The sequence below is a fragment of the Cinclus cinclus genome, chromosome 26 (genome assembly GCF_963662255.1).
Source record: "Cinclus cinclus chromosome 26, bCinCin1.1, whole genome shotgun sequence".
Classification (NCBI taxonomy): domain Eukaryota; kingdom Metazoa; phylum Chordata; class Aves; order Passeriformes; family Cinclidae; genus Cinclus; species Cinclus cinclus.
Window position 1 is genome coordinate 7,189,033 of NC_085071.1, and position 19,566 is coordinate 7,208,598.

The 19,566-nt window shown below is 49.7% G+C and overlaps 1 protein-coding gene across 1 annotated transcript; it reads left to right on the top strand.

Moving 5' to 3' along the window:
- Positions 1–7,246: 7,246 nt before the first annotated feature.
- Positions 7,247–19,388, top strand: PHACTR4 (phosphatase and actin regulator 4). The gene is made up of 12 exons (XM_062509043.1): positions 7,247–7,521; positions 7,962–8,042; positions 8,740–8,904; positions 9,033–9,392; positions 12,253–12,835; positions 13,289–13,512; positions 13,961–14,111; positions 14,682–14,737; positions 15,656–15,717; positions 16,494–16,631; positions 17,521–17,597; positions 18,112–19,388. The coding sequence occupies exons 1-12, from the start codon at positions 7,380–7,382 to the stop codon at positions 18,125–18,127; spliced, it is 2,055 nt and encodes a 684-aa protein (XP_062365027.1). The 5' UTR covers positions 7,247–7,379; the 3' UTR covers positions 18,128–19,388.
- The last annotated feature ends 178 nt before the right edge of the window (positions 19,389–19,566 follow it).

Consider the following 19,566-nt stretch of genomic DNA (forward strand, 5'->3'; position numbering starts at 1 on the left):
CGCCCGTTGGTGAGAGCCCAGTGCCGGCCATGGGGGCCGGGGGCAGCGCCGGGCGCTCGGACACCGGAGCCCTGGCCTGAGGGTCGGGAGCCTCGCTCGCCAGGCTCGCTCTTCATGCCAGGTGTGGATTTACCGCTCTAAAGCGTTGAAGTGTTCTCGGCGCGCGCTCGTCCTCTCTTCCCGGAGAGCTGCCCTGAGCACGATCCCATGGGGCAGCCGCATTTCTCCAGGCCGGTAAATCCAGGTGCTTTTGGTGAGTAATGCAGGGCAGGGGACGCGGGGAGGTCTGGGGCTGCAGCTCTGCAGGTGAAACGGAGGAGTTGGGAGGAGTGGAATGTGGAACTTGTGTAACCTGTGCCCAGCTGGGGAGAGAAACCAGAGAAATAACTCATTTCCTTCCTTTCTTTTACTGTATTTCACATGGAATCGTTGTACAACACGTTCTCTGGTCTTCAGACGGGCTGGGCTCTAAGCTGCTGTTTTAAGGGACGGCCTCGGGCTGGCATGGATTCAGGGATTTTACCTTTGCAGAACACTTGGACAGTGGGAGAGTTCACCTGTGTGGGGCAGTCAGTCCCGAGAGTGAGCCTGGACCAAAGCCACCAAGAATTGCCTCCTTGTGATTGATGTCACCCAGGTTTTGGGGCAGCTGGAGCAGTTTCAGGGGGAGGAAGCCTTGGCAATAATCTCCCTGCTTGTTTTCCCTCTCCACTCTGAGGTCTCTCAGTAACAGGCTGGAGAAAACACAACTGTGTTAAGCTCCAGGAGCAGCCCCAGTTCCCAGGCACTGGGTGGGGGTCAGCGTTACTCCAGGTCTGTCGTGGGTGCTGCTCCCAGCACTGGGACTGTGGGGAGACTTTCCACATCCCGCTGTTGCCTTTCTGTCATTCCCACTTGCTGTTAGCCTCCTGGGCTCAGTTGTTCACCCTCATCTGTAAAGAGGAGTTATCTAATGTTTAGAGAAGGAATTGACATTGGCAGACAAAAAGCACCCTCAACATACAGACTATTATTTTCATTATTTTTCATACTGTTATTTTCACTGTTTTTCACTTCCATAACTTTGACCCTATCAACCATTTCTAGGGCTCAGATGAAACCAGTGGTTCTCTTCCCTACCACCTGTTCACTCCAGCTAGTCTTGTTCAAGGGTTGCTAAAAATAAAGTGATAGAGTGGAAGGGAGAAGCAAAACCTCAGTTGTCTTTGTACTGTGGAGATCAACAGCATGTTCTGCTTGGATTTACTCACTGTTAGAAGCCGACCTGGTCAGTCTTGGGCTCTTTCCTCATCAAACACCAGGAACAGTGGTAATTTCTAGGGGAATGGGCTTGGTGTAATGATATTGTGCTTTCTGGAGACTGGGCCAGCAGACCTTGTATTTCCTCAACTGCTCATTTGCTCTCTGAAGTCTTTTTTCGTGGCACAGCTCTCACAGTTCCTACTGATTAAATCTGGAACTTGAAGAGATGGTTCTTGCATTAACTGTGGCAGGATGCTGTTAAGGAGAGTCCTGTGAAGATTATGGTGATTAGAAACACACAAAACATAGGGAAGCCAAGGGATGGGACTACTTGAGGCTGTTTTGTGACCACAACCTTTTATTCCTTTGAGGTCAGGATTCACTCTTCCCTGGACGATTCAGAAAAACACACCAAGTTTTTAAAGCTGTTTTAGGGAAGCTTAAGAGCATTTACCTAATGTGATGTTTGGATACTTTTAGCAGCATTTCCCTCGAAGAGTGTTTGCTTTTTGAATTGTTGCTTTTTGCTTGGAAGCTTCTGGGATTCTTGCGTGCTCTGCTGGACACACAGGGTGGGAAAGGAAGGAGTGGGGTTGCTCTCCAGCCTATGCATCCACACTGGTGGCAGCAAGAAGGCTTGTGGCAGTGCCTTGGTGCTGGCTCGGGGCTGCAATGGTCCCACTGGAGCGCAGAGCATGTTCTGCAGAATTTCCTGATGCACCTTGTGGGCTTGCTGGATAGCAGAACTTCAGGGAGGTGTGTTCCTTAGGGAAGGAAATACAGGTGATTAAGCAGAGTTGCAGCCATGGCACTGAAGCACCTACGTCTTTCTCCCAAAACCAGAAATGCCCAGCAAGCTCCTTATGAACAGAAACTGCTGGGATTTGTGGAAATCCTGTAGTAGCTCCTACAAGAAGAGATGGATCAGCTTCTAGGTGAACTCTGGTTTGTGGGTGGAAGGAGTCTGGCCCAAACCCACGATTTAGACACCGTGCAAGTCTGTTTACACATCAAAATAGGGACGTCTCTTAATGAAGGTAGAATTTACCAGGTCTTACATCCTAGAAATGGACTGGGGCAGAGGTAGTACATGGTAGTACATGTACATGGTAGTACAGGGAGGGCGATACCTGGCTTCTCTTAGGCTGCTTCACCAGCCTTTGGATGTCTGCAGAAATGTCTGGGGGAAAAAAGCAGCTTACTCTTAACGTTTTCTTAGCAGCTCCATTCCCTGTCCTGGGGCTCACTGACCCTACATCCTTAAAGGATTGTTCCATTTTCCTCATGAGCACTAAAAATCAGAATATTTTCTCCCAGGTGTATTCAAGATATTACAAACAGTCATCATCTGAGATGCAATCCTTTGATTTCTTCACAGCTTTTCGGCCTTGTTTTGTTGTGGTCTCAGACTTGGATCTGAGGTGATTTTTAACTTAAAAGCAAAATTTCTCCATAACCTGAGTGACTTCTGAGGATGTGTGGCCTGAGTTAAAACAGTTTAAAAACTCATCAGGATTAATTCTGGAATGCCCTGCACTAGATCCAGGTTGGGTTTAGTTCTTTAGCACTGTGCATCAGAGGTGCCTGTGATAGAACTGCAGGTATCTTCCACATTTGAAATGATCCTTAATGGAAGGCATGGTTTTTACTTATTCCTCTTGGTTTCTGAAGTTCCTGCTGTGCCTGTTTCCAAGCTGGCAGTGCTTGGCTCTGCAAATGGGTATTTTGGGGCTTGACCCCTGAAGATGGGGATTAACTCTCCTTGCTCACCTTGTGACTTTTCCTCCCTGGCCCATGGTGTGACCATTAAACCATGACATTTATAGGTGGGGTTTGTAAGGGCCGGCTGGGAGCTGCCTGCTGGGCTGTCCTGTGTGTGGGGCCTCTTGTAGGGTTTTTAATTGACCCCATGAATCCTGGCTGCGCCAGTTTAACCCACTGAGAGCAGTGGTGGAAGTGAAAGCTTCACCCTGTTTAATAGGAATGGCAGCCCCAAGCCTGACAGGACTTTGGGAACGGGTAACACATCACTGTAGGCAATTGCTGAGGGCGTGAGAGACCAACCCGTGGGTCTCCAGCTCCTTCCACTGAAATGGTTTCTCTGGGAATGGGAAGAAAAAAAGACTCAGGTCACTCAATAGCACAAGATGCAGTGGAAAAAGAGCTTTTTTTTTCCCTGCATGAAATTTAACTACAAGACTTGAGCAAAAGCATGTCTCCAGGAGATGGTTGTAAGGACCAGCTGGCCGGGCAAACCGATGGGGAATTGCATCCCAAGCTGCTTGGCACTGCTGAAGCTTCCTGCCTGCTTGTGTGTTCAGGCTGTGCCAGTTGTGTGACGTTTCCCTAGATTATTTCAGTCTAAACATTTTGGGTTAACACAAATCTGCTGTTTCAAACAGCTCAAATTCACCTGCTTGTTTGGATAGAATGAGATCAGAACAGCTTAAGTGCTTGGGAGAGCAGATCTGGAATGGCAGGAGGTTCTGGCTGGGAAGCAGCTGGGGCATCACACTGTCCCTGGACCAGCTGGATTCTGAGCCCCAAGTGTTCCAGGCCATTTCCCCCAGGAGCATCAGGCAACATGCTGAAGTTGCAGCACATATTTTATTGCTGATTTTTCCTCAAGCAGGACTCCGTTGGAACATTAGGCACAGCGTCCCGCTGTCAGGGTGGATCTGTGCGGTCACTTTTCCAAAGCATGGACTACTTCTTCCAGAAGGGTTAAACAAGGCCCTGCTTCAGTGTGGGGTCACTTTAGGGACCTGCTAACTGGAATCTCTTGGCCTTCTCATGAGGACTCTGCTGGCTTCACCCAGGGCTGTGTGACCTCATTTAACCTTTCTGTGTATTTAATGGGTTTTCCAGCCTGGCACCATGGTGGGGGCGAGGCTGGTCTCTGTTGCTCTTGGGCCAGGTGGGATGAAGGCATCAGATTCCTAATGCTTCCCACCCTTCCCTCAAAGTCTGGTTCCCTTTTTTTCCCCCCTATTTCGTTCTCGTAGCACTGTGCTGTGGTTCCTTCCCGGTTTCCCAGTGCATGATTTGGATAAGGAAGGGTTTCCCCCTTGCATTGCAAAGCAGCTTAGGGACCCTCCTGCATCTGTAGAGCAGAGCAGGAGGAGGCACAGCCTCAGCAAGGTGGATTCTCTGCCTTCACCGGAAGAGATGTCTTCTCTGCACCATTTCATGGCAATTCGAGCTGGAAATGGTCTGTGAATGGAAGGGAGGGTCCATTTTGGAGGGAGTGTGAGCGCTATCTAATGTGAACAATCACTGAACAATAAGGTTATTTGAATGCAGATCTGTAAATCTCACCTCCAGCTGCTGATCCACCCGCTCATTAGTCCTCAGTGTCATAATTGCTTCACTTCACAACTGACTGCTTTAAATGTCTATGTCCCTGTGGTAATGGGATGGGAGAAGGAGAGTGCTGTGGAAGGGTAGGACAGGTTCTCCTGTCAGCCGCACTACAGGACAGAAGGAATCCCAGGGGGGATCAGGGAAGGGATTGGCTTCCCTGGCTTCAGTGCGAGCAGTGGGCTGGGATGGTCTCAGAATGTTCAGTAGCATGTCAAGTTTTATTCTACACAGAGCAAAAGGGTGCTGGAATGATTGGGACAGTTTTGTGTGCCTGTGTCCCCGTCTCATGTGGCTGTTTTTGGACATGGAACTGGTAATAAACCACCAAAACCAAGCGTTTCCGTGTTGGACAACACCTGACTCTCAGCAGGAGCAGTTGTAACAGGGTGCAGGGAGCAGTGAGGCAGAGAAGCAGGACCAAGAGGTTTGCTCTTGATGTGAAGGTCTTGTGAAACCTCCTGTGTTCACCTTCGTGGTTGCAGTTCTGGCAGTGAAGCTCCACCCTGGGAAGGTATTTGCTTTGACAGCTGGACCTGGGCTGCAGGAGCTGCTGGGAGAGGTTCTGCCAGGAGTAGTCACATGTGGGTTCTCCCCACCCTCTCTGCTCTTAGCTGCTCAGCTCCTCCTTTGGAGGTACTGTGCTTGTCCTTTTCCTTCGAACTGGAAATGGAGACATTCCAGTGTGCTTGAGGGCTCTTCATTAATCCCTGGACCTAATGGATGTGTTTTCTTTTAATAACTTACTTTGCTTAGTGCAGCGCTCTGACATCTTGGGTGGTAGGCAGCACATAAGTGGCATTCCTCAGGGAAGGGGTAGGTACAGATAGGCAAACTTGGTACTGCTGCCTTCAGCACTGCTCTCCTTGGAAAGGTGAGGGAAGTGCCTTTGATGGCACTTGGGCTTCAAATTCCATATACAGCCTGTGCTTGGCAATGCTTGTGCCTGCCTGGTGAAGTTTGGGAATGCTCTGTTGAGCACAGTGAATACTGCTTGTTAAAATTGCATCTACAACTCCAAGCCTAATGCTCTGGTCTCTGGAGAAAGTGCCTCTAAACATGCAGACAATTCCCTTTGGGTTTCTGGGAGCTGGAAATGCCTTTCTGCCCCCTGTGACTCTCCTTCCATCTACCCTCCATCCCTGCAGAAAATCACAGATCACTGTTGCCATGGTGTATTTTATTTCCCACCCAGTTTCTCTCCTGTTATGAAGTCAAGGTTGTTGTTTTTATTTAAAAGCATCTCAGATGCTGCTTTTTCAAACAAATGTTGGCTGGCATCAGCTTTTGACTGGTTTGGAGTGAGGGACTTTCTGTTATGGGGCTAATTTAAACAAAAGTACAACCAACAAGTAAGCAGTGGCTCAAACCCTCTCTGGTTTCCATCTGTTGTTTTTCTCTTCCCTGTGTTTCAGTGATCTTCCATTTGTTTGTTGAGCTCTGCAGTGCTCCTGTCTCTAGTGCTGAATCTGAGGGATTCTGGCTCTGGAAATCCTGCCATGGAGTGGGCACCAGCTGGCTTCACTTAGCTTGTGTGCACTGATTTTTTTTTTTTTTTTTTTTTAGGCAGTGCTAAATTCTGCTCTTTGTAAGTGGTCTTCTGTGTTCCATCACATACCCCAAAACAGCAACATCAGGCAAGACAGGATCAGCAGTCCCCAGATTAGTGTTTTGTGCTCCAGTTCTGCTTCAAAAGTGGTTTTTTTTCTGCGTTGGTTTTTTTTTTGTTGGTTTGGTTTGGTTTTTTCATGTCCCTTCCCAGCTCCGTGTCCTTCTTGTGCTGTTCTCCAGAGACTCCTGTGCAGTAGGTGGAGCACAGGCCTGTATTGTGTTGCTTTCCTGTGGAGTTGTTGCTCTTGGCCAGCTTTGTTGCCTGTATTTATAGAAGGAAAATCAGAGAGAGGAAAATCTGGCACATCCAGCTGCTGGAATGGGTCTGGTGATTTTGGGGTGCAGACTGCTGTGAACATCAGCTCAGTGGGCTGGAAGGTGTCTGTGTTCATGTCATGACTTGTGTCCAGCACCTGCTGCTTCCAAATGAAGATGAGAAAACGTAGGGAAGTGGTTTGCATTCATGGGCAAAGCTGTGACACTGCAAAATTAAATTAGTATGTGGCTGAGACAACTGGGGGAACTCAGCCTGGAGAAAGGAGTTTCAGGGGGGACCTTCTCACCCTCTCCAACTCCCTGACAGGCAGGTGCAGCCAGGTGAGGGTCAGGCTCTGCCCCCAGAGAACAAGGAAGAGAACAGGAGGAAACAGTGTCAAGTTGTGCCGGGGGGGGTGGTTCAAGTTGGACATCAGGAAGAATTTATTCATTTGAGGAGTTGTCAGTCCCTGGCACAGTCTGTCCAGGGCAGTGGTGGTGTCCCCATCCCTGGAGGTGTCAAGGAATGGCTGGACAGGCACTTGGTGCTCTGGGCTGGTGACAAGGTGGGGATCTGGCACAGATTGGACTCTGTGATCTTGGAGGTTTCTTCCAACCTTAATGATTCTGGGATTCTGTAACCCTTGTCTCATCAGGAAGGCTCTTAGCAGTTTCCCTTTGCCCTGTTTATTTTGAGAAGCCCACTTGTGTCTCCCCAAGCTGATGTGAGGGCTCAGTGGAGCCACAGGTAGAGTCTTGTTCCCTTTGCATGAATGTGTGCAACCATTCCCAGTGTGGTGTGGGTTGGTGGGAGATGGGAGCTGTTACCTGCAGCACGGAAGTAATTCTTCATTCTTTTCCTTCTTTTCTGTGCAGCTGAAGAGGTGGATCACACCCCAGGTGATGCCAGCATGGGAGTAGATGTTTTGGAATCAGGTGACACCACACCTCCTACAAAGAGGAAAAGCAAGTTCTCAAGCTTTGGCAAGATTTTCAAACCCTGGAAGTGGAGGAAAAAGAAAAGCAGTGACAAATTCAAGGAGACTTCAGAAGGTAAAGTGGCAGGGGCTGGGTGGGTGTCCCTTTCTCCATCCATCTGAGAAGGGGTTGCTGTCACAAGTCTGAGTGCTGACACATGTAAGAACCAAAATGGGACTTTGGTGATCAGCTGGCATCTGCAGTCTCTCCAGAAACACCTTGCCATGGAGCCGTAGTTCCAGACAGATTAATTCCTTTCTTTCAAGGAAGCTCCCCAAGCAGCTGTGGGGAGGGAGGTTTTGCTGCATGATCAGCAGTGCAGTGTGAAATGCAGGTCTGAACATGCAGTTCCTCCTCTCTCCCCTTAATCCATGCAAAAGCAGTGAAATTTGAAGCCCTTTTATTTTCTCTAGAGAATCTCTTTAAAAGAAAAAAAAAAAATCCAACAAAAAAAACTCTTACTGAACTTCAAGCTTGCTCTGTTTTCTGAATGCTTTTTTTCAATTTAATATCAGTTTTAGAACGAAAAATTTCTATGCGAAAGCCAAGAGAGGAGCTGGTAAAAAGAGGGGTTCTGTTGGAAGAGCCTGAGCAGGGTGAGTCTGCAAATGAACTTCTGTCTGTGTCTGTGTAGATCTTCCTCTGGCCAAACCTCACTCTTGGGAGACAAATCTAAGGGCTTTCTGCTGAACTGATTCCTGTCTGCCTTACCCTTTACAATGCTCTCTCTTGTCTGTTTTCCCACCTGGGAGGAAGGCAGCCTACTCAGGGAGGAAGATGGTGCCAAATTCAGGGTAGAAACAAGGAAAACAGAGGTGCTTCTTCCACTAATCTGAGGACTTTGTGAAAGTCTGTTACTGCACATGCAGTAGATGACTTGGCTCGTGTTGGATGCTGCATTGCAGCAGGGAATTGGTGACTGCTCTGTGATGGAGGGTGGATACAAAAGCTGCTGGAGGTTTAGAACTTCTTGTGCTGCAGCACAGCACTGGTCTCACTAACCTGTTACATAGGAGGAAGGGCAAGACAGGGAGAAGAAAAACCCTTGATGGCATACAGTGCTGTGTGATTTGTTGATAATTGACTCATTGATAAAGAAATCAAGGGCTGTCAGCTCCAGCTGGCTGGGTTGCTGTGCTGTCCTGTGCAGAAGGTGACTGAAGAGCAGCTGTTTCAGAAGACAGAAAGAAGCTGGTATGGCTCCATGGTGGTTGAGTCAGCTCAGCCACCTCTCTTCTCCCCTGCCTTCTGAGTGTTTTCTCTTTGCTTCTCTCTCCTCCCGTCCCCTTGCAGATGGTGAAGAGTCAGAGAAGCTGAACCCACCTGCACTGAAGAATGGCCACACCATTCCCATTGGGGGTCCTGGGGTCTGTGACCTGCCCAGCCAGGAGGAAGAGGCCACAAAGACATCCAGCCTTAGGAAGCCTGTTCCAGTGGAGGAACCAAAGAGGAGGCAGGGTAAGAAAACAGATGTGTGCAAAGTCAGGGCTTCACATTCTCCTGTAACCAGTTTTGAATTCTCATCTGATCCTTCCCACTCTCAGTGGGCCCTCCAGTGCCTTAAGCTGAGCTTCCTCCCTTTGCAGGCTCCACCAGCAGCCACCCTGGCCCCGAACTGGAACCACCTCAGGAGCCACATGTTCCCAGACAACCTCTGCTCCCTCCAAAAAGACCCCCCTCCTCTTCCCAGGAAGCAAACGAAGTGCAGGCCAAGGATCCAACACCTGCCAGCAGCACTGCAAGGACCACCCCCTTCAGCACAGCCCCTACAGCAGCAAAGACAGTCAATTCCACAGCTGCCCCTTCCCCAGCCCCCAGGACTCTGCTCCCTGCTCCTGCCAGTGCCAACACTACTGTTCCCACCAGTGCAACCAGCACAGCTCCTGCCAAGCAGCCTCCCGTCCCTCCACCCAAACCCATCAACAGAAATAGCAACTCACTAATAGGTAAGTGACCCCATAAGCTGATTTTTGTACCCTGAGATGTTCTGGACCCACTGCTCCAAGACTCTCTTCCCTTCATAAGGGAAGATGTGTGAGAATGTCTGACCATCTTTCCTGAAAGCAGTCTAGTTTGGACTCGAATCTGTCAGTGTGTAGCCAAGACACACGTGTTCTGGGAACAGTGTAATTCCTGGAGTCTTCTGCCATGAGCTATCCAGTCTGTTCCCAAAAGCTACCTGCAGGAAGGAATCCCTGCCTGCCTGCTCTCTGTCAACTCTAAGGCAGTGTCTGAATGTTGCTGCTTCACTGGGGGCTGGGATTCAGCTGGGATTGGGGAATGGTGGATGAGGTTTTGCTTTGTGAGAGTGTGGTTAGTGACAATTCTGTCTTTCAGCTGCTCTTGGAAAAAAAAACCAACAAACAAACCAAGAAACAAACCCACCAATGTGTGGTGTGGCTGTGACTGCCAGGCCACATGGTTTCATTGGGCAGAGACCAGGAGCTGACAGGGATAATTCAGACTTCCCTGGTTATACTCAGGCACCTCCTCTAAGGTCTGTGACTGGGCTGTTGACATATGAGTCTTGTCCCTGTGTCTTGTCCTATGGATAAATCAGCTCAATTGTAATTTCAACTTAATCTTCCCATTTAGAGAATTAAATGTTTTCATCTCTGTAGCTTTTCTATGCAGAAGATTTGGCAAGAGTTTCTTAAAGCTCATTTAGTCTCTGTTCTCTGTGAGAGGTCTGGGGATCTTAAAGATGCAACATTGAGGGTTGGGGTGACTTCCATGCAGCGGTGGCCTGTTGGCATTTCAGGCAGTTCTTTCACAGACACCTCCTAATCTTTGGACAGGGCTAGCAGAGGTTAGCACAGATCAGGAGGGAAGTTCCTGGGAAGATCAATCTGACAGGTCTGCACTGTTACCACAGAAACTGGAGGTGTTCCCCAGGTGTGCTTTGAGTGCTGGATGTGCAAGTTGCCATCTGAAATAGCCTGGGCCGCAGCTTTCAGTGTGGGTGGATGGTTCTGCTCTGCTTGAGGCTCACCTTGCTCTGGCAGGTTGTGCAAGTGACCTTGGTATGGTATTAACAGCCCCCATGGGCCAGACCAGCTTGATTAGCCTGACCATGCTTGAGCACTCCATGAAATACCTTCTTATTTTCTTTAAGCTGCTTGCACACACTGCAGGTGGCATTTGAAATGCCCCAGCGTTAATGGCAGGAGGTACTTTTTTGGAACAAAAACTGTGTCTGGAAACAGGAGTGTATCCACCGTGTTTAGAGCCATCTTGCCTCTGGGCTGGGAGTGTGCAGGGGAGGAGAGAACCAGCAGTTCTCTTTTGTCTCCTGGGTACCAGTGCAGATGTAGAGGAGGCTCCACAGCCCTCTGGTCTGGCATGCTGGAGCTGCGGTGTTGCTGTGTGAGCCTTGTGTTGTCACTGTTGTTGAAGGGCAGGAGTGGAATTGGCTTTGTGAGCTCTCCACAGGTCTTTGGTGCCTGCTCTGACTGCTGGGGGGTCCTTCTGTGCCTCTGTTACAGCCTGAGGCAGGGGAGGGTGTCACTGTGCAGTCACCTCTTTGTCTGTCCCCAAGATGCTCATTCCCTGTGCAGTTCTGGTGTCTCAAGCAGCAGCTTCCTTCTGCCAGCTCCTTGGTCCCTTTCAAATTTTGCTCTTACCCAGAGGTGCCTCAAGCATGGTTCTTGCCACGCTTGGAGCACTGCTCAGGAGACACTGGAGTCCCTTGGGCAGGAGCTGAGGGCACTCTGTTTTGCACAATCTGGCCCTTAATCTACAAGGGGAAAGTCTAAAAATGCTAACCATCTCACAAATGTGCCCACCTCTCTCCAGCTCTGTGGCCTTATCTCTCCCACTTGCAGCACCCTCTCGTGGTGTCTGCACCGCAGGTTCTCCCAGCTCTGCTCTGGGGACATCCATGTGTCACTGTCACCCACTCCAGGGAAATGTGCAGCAAGTCTCAGCTGCTTTAGGCAAAGCCTCTACAAGCCCGAGAAGCCATGGATACATGGATGTTAAAAGCTGCAAGCTCCTCAAGCAAGAGCAGTCTTTACTGGTGCAGTGTCCCTGGGAACACAAGGGGGTTTGAGGATCTTGTGACTGCCCACTGCAAACATTTTTCATATCTCTGTTTCTTCCTCTCTTCTCCATCAAACAGCAAATATTTAAACGAACAGCTTTAGGTATTTTTGGAAGTTTTTCTAGTTGCTTTGTAGTGGTAGATGAGTTTCTATGGGGCTTAAGGAACAGAGTTGAGAGGAAGTAAAGCAGAACCTCATCCTGAGGAGTTGGTGGCAGTGCGATGTTCCTGGGCTGGGTCTGATGAATGAATACAACAGGGGGGAGCACACTGCTGCCTGCAGCTGTGCTGATTTTTGCCTCTGAGCAAAAAATAAGACTTTAAGACTTTCTGAGTCTTCCCAAGAAGTTCTTTAATGTGCAGGGGAGCCGTTAACGCAACTGGAGTCCGGGGTGTCCTGGATGTGTATGTTCCTTTATGCTGTAAACACAGCCATAAAGTGCCCACATGACTGCATTCCTGGACAGGTTCCTGTGCTGCCTTTCAAGGGCTGGTGCCATTTCTCTCTCTCTGAAGCAGCAGGATGTACAAACCTGTCTCAGCCTGCTCATTTTTGGCTGCTCTCCCAAGTCTTACCTTTGCTGCTGGAAGGACAAACTAGAGCCTTGCAACCTGGCTATTTCTGGTATGATATTCTAGTAAAAAGTAGCAGAGAATGATTAGTCCAAGGCTCTGAGTGCATTGCTGTGCTTTTTCCACACTGGTGACGATTATCTGGAAAATACCCTGTTAAACATTGTGGCTTTTGTGGTTTTTATTTTCAGCTGAACTTTCCCAAGTAATGACCAGTGGTACAGCCTTGTCCAAGCCTTCCCCTCCTCTTCCCCCAAAGAGAGGCCTCCTGCCTAACAACACGTCAGAGGCTGTCACCTCCAAGCCCCCAAATGACAGGACAGTGACAGTGAGTCGCCCCGCACCACTTCCACTGCAGGTGACCTCAGCTTACCCACCGCCTTCGTCCTCGCCACCGCTGCCCACCCATGTACCCCCAGAACCTCCACACGTGGCTCTGCCCACCTCCACCCCTGCCCTAGACCCACCGTGCTCCCTGGACCTGCTTAAGGAGACTCCTCCTCCTCCTCCTCCTGAAGACTTCAGGTCCACGGAAGTGTCAAGGAGGACGGCAGAGCAAGGGTTTGGCGAACCCCCCGTGCTGCCTCGGCTGCCCCAAATCCCCCTGCACATTCGCATCCAGCAGGCTCTGGCCAGCCCCCTGCCCGTCACCCCCCCCCCCGAGGGGTCCCACAGGGCTCACTCGCTGCTCTTTGAGAACGATGCTTTCGGAGAAGACAGTGGCACCCTGGGCAGGACGAGATCCTTGCCTGTCACCATTGAGATGCTCAAAGTGTGAGTACCTCCTTGCATGTGTGCTGGCTCTCCCAGCTCCTGTAGCACTGTGATGGTGGGGATGGCTCTGGGCAGGGCTTGGGTCTCTGCTGAAGCAGTTTTCCCTGTTGGCCAAATCCGTGTTTCAAAGTCCTGCGTTCCATCCATCTGTGGCTTTGCTTAGCCTTTCATTTTGCTAAACATAAGTGGGAAAAGGACTGTCTCGTGTTATAGCAGAGCTGAATCTCCAAGTAACAAAGCAGTGGGGTCAGAGGTCTGGTTTTGCAGAACCTGCCTCTGTCATTTCCTGAGCCAGAGCCCCTGATCAGAGGGGACGGTGCAGCATCCTGTGGTGGCTCTTGCACCTCTGGTGTCTGGCCTTCCCTGAGGAGAGCTAAGGATGTATTGATTCTAGGGATATTCTGCAGCTCCCGTGCCCTGTGTTCAGAGGTATAATAGCATGCTTCTCGTTAGTCCAGATGATGAGGAAGAGGAAGAAGATGACCAGGAAGAGGAACAGAATTCAGGTCCTCGTGTGTTTATTGGAGATGTGCCATGTGTCACAGTCATCCCCAGACTGGTACCCCAAGTCCTCCCGGAGGAGCAGGAAGGAGACGAAGGGATGAGCGATTCTGACTCGGAGGGGCCCATCCTTTATAAAGATGATGAAGATGAGGAAGACGATGAAAGCCATAACAGTAAGGCTTTGACACTGCAGGTGGCTTTTTTTATTGGTCTCGTGCCTGGCTGCACTGAGATCTGGATAAAACACTGCTTCCCACAGTGCTTCAAAGCAGCTGGTTCCTGGTTGCATGATGTAGCACATGTCCTCTGCCTTGCTTTTTCCAAGGCTCTGCAGCCAAGCCTGTGCACTCACCTGCTGAGTGCACCCCTTCAGCTGCAGATTGCTCCTCTGACACCCTGTGCTGTCCCACCCCCTCAGGTAGGACAGCAGTAGGTGAGTGTGTGGTGTCACACAAGAGTGCTGGTGGCTGCTGCTGTGCAGTGAGTGCAGAGCTTGGGAAGAGCAAGGACAGAGGACGGCTCTCCCTCAGGGAGAGCACAACTCCCAGAGGCACAGGGCTGGGATTGCTGTGGCAGGCTCAGCAGCCTTGAGCTGCATCCTGGTGCTCTCCCTCCCCACAGGCATGCTGGCCACCAAAGTGAAGAGGAAAGATACGCTGGCTATGAAGCTGGGGAGCACAACCACGCCACAGGAGGAGAAGATCGTTTTCCCTCGGAAGAGCAAAGAGGAGTGGAATGAAATCCGTCAGCAGATTGGGACCACGCTAATCAGGTGCAGATAGTGATGATCATCAGTGTGGGACTGGACAAAGTTGATGCCTTGTCCAAGCAGCTTGTGCTGGAATAGGGTTGGTGGCTGGGCATGGCAGCAGGGGAAGGGCTGGGAGGTTGAGTGTTGCTGTTCTTCAGCCGTTAGAAAAGTTGGGATTTCCTCCTGGAGTTGAACAATATCCCACTTGACAGGCCCCTACTTCCAGAGGTTAAATGGACTGAGAGGGGAAAATCTCAAGGATTACAGACAAGTAGAACACAGATGGTATAAAAAGGTGTGGATGGATGCAGGGTGGGTGCTGGTGGTGGATGAAGCTGGAACTGTCTGCTGTCAGAGCTCCTTGCAAAGCTTCTGAGCTGGAGAGCCCAATGCCCTTCCCAAAGCTGTGCCAGTGGCTGAGCAGCTGTTTGAGCAGAGCATAGTGTAAAACAGGGCAGCAGTGATCCTCAGTGGTGAGTGAGGAGTGTGAAGGAGGCTGTCTGGTGCACTGAAAACAGGCAGTTTTATTCTTCATCTGCTACTAATGAATGACCAGATAAAACATTCTGCACTTTGAACACTTCTCTTCAGGAGACTGAGTCAGAGACCAACTGCAGAAGAACTGGAACAGAGGAACATTCTTCAGCGTGAGTAGCACTTCTCTGGTGGTTCTGAGAAATACCATAAGTTTGCCTTTAACATCTTAATGTATCAGGTGGGGATGGTTTTAAATTGAAAAAGATTTAGGTTAGGTGTTAGGAACAAAATCTTCCCAGTGAGGGTGGGGAGGCCCATGGCATAGGTTGCCCACAGAAGCTGTGGCTACCATGGGATCCCTGGAAGTGTCCAAGACCAGGCTGGCCAGGGCTGGGAGCAGCCTGGGATAGTGGAAGGTGTCCCTGCCCATAGCAGGGGGTGAGACTGGGTGACCATTGAGGGCTCTTCCAACCAAACCCATTCTGGGATCATATGATTATGGACAGAAAACTGTCCCATGCCTGCCACCTCAGAAGAGTGCATGGGCTGGGTCAGACTCTGCTGTTGCACAGCAAGGACTGGTAAAGGTGTTTTTTGTTTGTGCTGGATTTTATTTGTGTTCCAGACATTACAGCATTGCATGATCTCTAAAGCAGCAGTGCATCATGAAGTTTGGGACTGTTTCTCTTGGCCATATCTTGTTCTGCAAAAGTTTTAAATAAACACCTTGAGGAAATGGGAACGTCAGTTCAGGAAGTTTCCATTTGAAATACTTACCCGTGCTGTTATTTTCTTCTAAACTACAATAGCTTTGTGAAGGAACGGGCTGCACGGTGGTTTGGGTGTATTCTGGCAAAATGGCCATTAATCTTTGACATGACTCATTGGTGCTGCATAAGGGCCATATTTGCTCCTGCCGGTTCAGGAGGTGACACAGGGTATTGAGTTGTACTGTGCTTTCTGCCTGTCCTAAGCCTTTTGATCTGTAGATAATCTGATCCAGCTCAATACTCTCCTTTGTTCAAGCCTAGAAAGCACTTCTCAAAGCCTGATGCTTACATGAAATACGTTTCTTTTCCCCTCGGCAGCGAAAAATGAAGCTGACCGTCAGGCTGAGAAGCGCGAGATCAAGCGCCGGCTCACCAGAAAGGTACTGCTGGCTCCCGGGGCCATGGCCACCTGGCAGGGCACGGGGGCAGAGAGCACCGTGTAGGCACCGTGCTGTGGGGAGGCCACAGGGCTCTTGTCTAAGTGTCACCAGTGCCCTCGGGCTGCAGTGACTTTGGAATGGGGACTGTCACCCACGGCGAGCCCTTGGCACCATGGCCGTGCTTGTCAGTGACAGATCTGAGCTGGCAGTGAGTGTAAAGAGCAAGATGAGAACTGAATTTGGCACCTGACACTTGAAAGGCTTGCTGGTCTGACTGCTTCAACACAGTGCTTCAGCAGCAGCGGCTTCACAGTAGGCTCCCTAAAATCCATTTCTAAAGTAACTGCAGTGTGGGAGCTGAGCAGAGCAACAGCTGCTTTTAGCTGTTACATCCAAATTAGTTGTGATTGTTACTCATGGCTGGGAAAAGCTTCCCCAAGGCCTGTGGGTGTGAAGTGTGAGTGTAGCCGTTGCTGAAGCTGTGTTTAGAGGTGTCATGCAGGGCTTACCCTTGTAGTGGCTGTTCCAACATTCCTCAGTGTCCTTCTCTGTGACCGTGCGTGCCCTAGCCTGGCCTTGTGATCCCAGTGGCAGTATCCAGTCTGTAAGAGGTTTATCTGTTCCCTTGCAGGCTGCAAACAGGATCTGGTACTGTCTGTGGTTAAGGCACAGTGAGGGAGCTGGTTTTAGTTTTGTTTGGGGTTCTTAGTCTTCTGCTTGATGTGCTTTGTGGACAAGGCTCAGACTAACCCTCCTCTGTTTTTGCTCGTATTCAGCTTAGCCAAAGGCCTACAGTGGCAGAGCTGCAGGCCAGGAAGATCCTGAGATTCAACGAATATGTGGAAGTAACAGATGCTCAAGACTATGACCGGCGAGCAGATAAGCCATGGACAAAGCTGACACCAGCTGACAAGGTAACTGAAAGTGTCCTGTCCCCAGATGTGAAGGGGAGCCTTCGTGTTGCACGTGTGAGCAAAGGAGATTTGCTCTGTTCCTCTGGCTTCACCTCTTCATCTTTCCCTCTGCCACCCCACCTGTGTCCCTTCGCTTGCGTGTGCTGTCCCAGCTCTGCTTCCTGCTGCCTCATGGCAATGTGGAGCCCAGGTGGGCAGTGTCAAGGCCAGCATGGCTTCTGCTTCAGCTTCTGAGTGATGTAAGAATCATAAAATCATGGAATCGTTAAGGTTGGAAAAGCCCTTGAAGATCATGGAGTCAAACTCTTTACCCAGCACCACCATGTTCACCACTGAACTGGGTCCCCAGCTGCCCCATCTGCACATTTTTGAATACTTCCAGGGATGGCGATTCTACCACAGCCCTTTCCATGAAGAAATTTTTCCTTGTATCTCATCTAAACTTCTTCTGGCTCAGCCTGAGGCCATTTCCCCTTGTTCTGTCACTTGTTACCTGGGAGAAGTCACTGACCCCCAGCTGCCCTGACTCTCCTGTCAGGGAGTTGTACAGAGCAAGAAGGTTCCCCTGAGCCTTCTGTTCTCCAGGCTCAGTACCCCCACCTTGCTCAGCTACTCCTGGTGCTCCAGACCCTTCCCCAGCCACATTCTTTTTTCTGGACACAGCAAGGATACTGGGCATTGGTCACAGCCGTGCAGTTCACTGCAGGCTCAAGAAGCTGGCAGGGAACCATCTGTCTTTGTCCTCCCTGGCCACCTCTGGGGACTGCCCAGCCCTCATCACTGAGGGGCTGATTAAATTCAGTTTGGTGTTAATCGACTGTGAAAGCTGGGGTGGCTGCTGCAATCTGAGCCCTTTCCTTTACAAAAAAACCACCTCCCTCTTTTGCAGGCTGCCATCAGGAAGGAGCTGAATGAGTTTAAGAGCTGTGAAATGGAAGTGCACGAGGAGAGCAAGCAGTTCACCAGGTAAGAAAGTGTTAATTTAGAGTTTTGGTCTTGTTAGAGCTGTGCTGCAAGGACAGTGGCAAAACACTAAATTAACCTTAGAAAAATTATTTGTGCAGCACTTGGAGATTGAATGTTCTTTTCTGTCTCAGTCCTGGGTGGTGAGTGGTAGCAGACACAAAGTGGTTTTTTTTTCCTTAAAGTGGATCTTCCATCCTGAAGACTCAGTGACCAGTGTCTACTGTGAGGTGTATCTGAAACTAGTGTGAAGCTGCAGCTGGGGCTATAAATATGCAGCCACAAAACACCTTGTTAATGAGTTACCTTGGATGGTGGCCTAATTGATTCCTTTCCTTCCAGCTCTGTGTGGCAAAGTTGAGTGTAGAGCACAGGAGGTGAAATTGTTTAGAGCTTCCCTGAGGGCTGAGAGCTCTGAGATAATTCAATTTACTCTCTTTGGCCATCTGTAGTGCCCAGGTAACCATTTAACCTGAGTTTCCAGGGTTAACGCTCAGATTTTTCACTTGGCTTTCAGATACCATCGACCGTAATATTCCAAGGAGGGAGCAAGAAACCTGGGAGCGCTGGAAGTTTTCTGCACCCCTCTCCTAGGCAATACACTGAGGGTGGAACCTCAGCTCTTCCAAGATTTGCCTTCCAAACATACCCAGCAAAGGGCTTTGGGCCAGGGAAGGGGAATCCTGTCTGAATGTAGCATTTCACTGGAACAAACACATCTCTCGTGCCATCAGGCTGGAACTGACACTATACCTCGTGTGGCTCAGCAAGATGACTCTGCCAGGACCCTGCCCAGGGGAACGACCCCTTCCTTCCCAAGTTGTACAGACTTGTCTTGGGGTGCAATTCCTCATTTCCTTCTCCTTTCCATCAGGAAGGGAGAAAAAAAAAAAAGGCAGCTCTAATGTTGGGAAGCTGAGGAGAGCATGTGCTCGGAAGCATGTGTGTGTATATTAGCTGTGTACAGAGAACCCTGGCAGACAACTCACATGGCACTCGTTATTTTTTGGGGGTTCTGCTGGTTTCTGTCATGTCCTTAATGCCCTGAATCACTACTGACCAACGGTTTGTTGTCCTGGAAGGGAATTGTATAGATATTAACATATGCTGCATCTTTTCGTTTAAAAAAAAAAGAGAGAAAACCCCGACAGAAGTAGAAAACATTTGCTCTGCACTCTCTCACACTTGCTGTGGTCTTAATAACACATCTTGAGATATTTAGGCTTGTTTAACAAATTACAGAACCAGGAAACATGACTCTTGCCTTTTTAAAACTTGTTAATTTGGGGAAACTGTGAGAGTAGTCAGTTGTTTTTATTGTGGCTTTCTCTCAGATGTTTTTTACTCTCCCAAATCAGGGTTGAAGTTTGCCTTTTTCTCATTTTTACAGCTAAACGTACTGGAAACTTGATAATTTCACTGTGTGGGTCGAAAGGAGGGGAAGAATAGGTTTAAAAAGTGACCTTAAAAAGACAGTATTTCTATTCTGAGAGAAAAATTCTTCCTCAGTGCGGGTTAAAAAAACAAAATCTGGTTAGGGCCACCGCTGTATTATGCACAAAACTAAACTATGTGTAAGATCCACTTGTGCGGATTTCGGGGCGGGGAGGGAGAGAACTTTGTCTTGTTCGCAGACCAGTGTGGCAACACACCGGCCGTGGCCCAGCATGCACTGGGGGCTTTTCCCTCACAGCATCCCCTGTACAGCCGCCACTGCATTGTATATCAGTCTCCTCAGCAAACAGATTTTAATTATTAAATAAAAGTATTTTAGAATTTTTGTTTTTTCTTAAACCCTGCTTCTGTGGTCGTTTCTTTTCAACGGCCCTCAGCAGGGATGTGCCGGCTCCCGAGTCGGGGGTGCAGGGCGGGTCAGCCATGGCGGTGCTTCACCTGAGGCCGCGGCTTTTCGCGCCCTTCCCACTGCGCCTGCGCCAACCGCACTTCCGGCTATGCGCGGTGCCGCCGCCCC

Coding starts and splice junctions, on each gene's coding strand:
- PHACTR4 (XM_062509043.1), top strand. CDS start 7,380: ATGGGAGTAGATGTTTTGGAATCAGGTGACACCACACCTCCTACAAAG. Junction 7,522..7,961: donor ATTCAAGGAGACTTCAGAAG/GTAAAGTGGCAG, acceptor ATTTAATATCAG/TTTTAGAACGAAAAATTTCT. Junction 12,836..13,288: donor ACCATTGAGATGCTCAAAGT/GTGAGTACCTCC, acceptor GCTTCTCGTTAG/TCCAGATGATGAGGAAGAGG.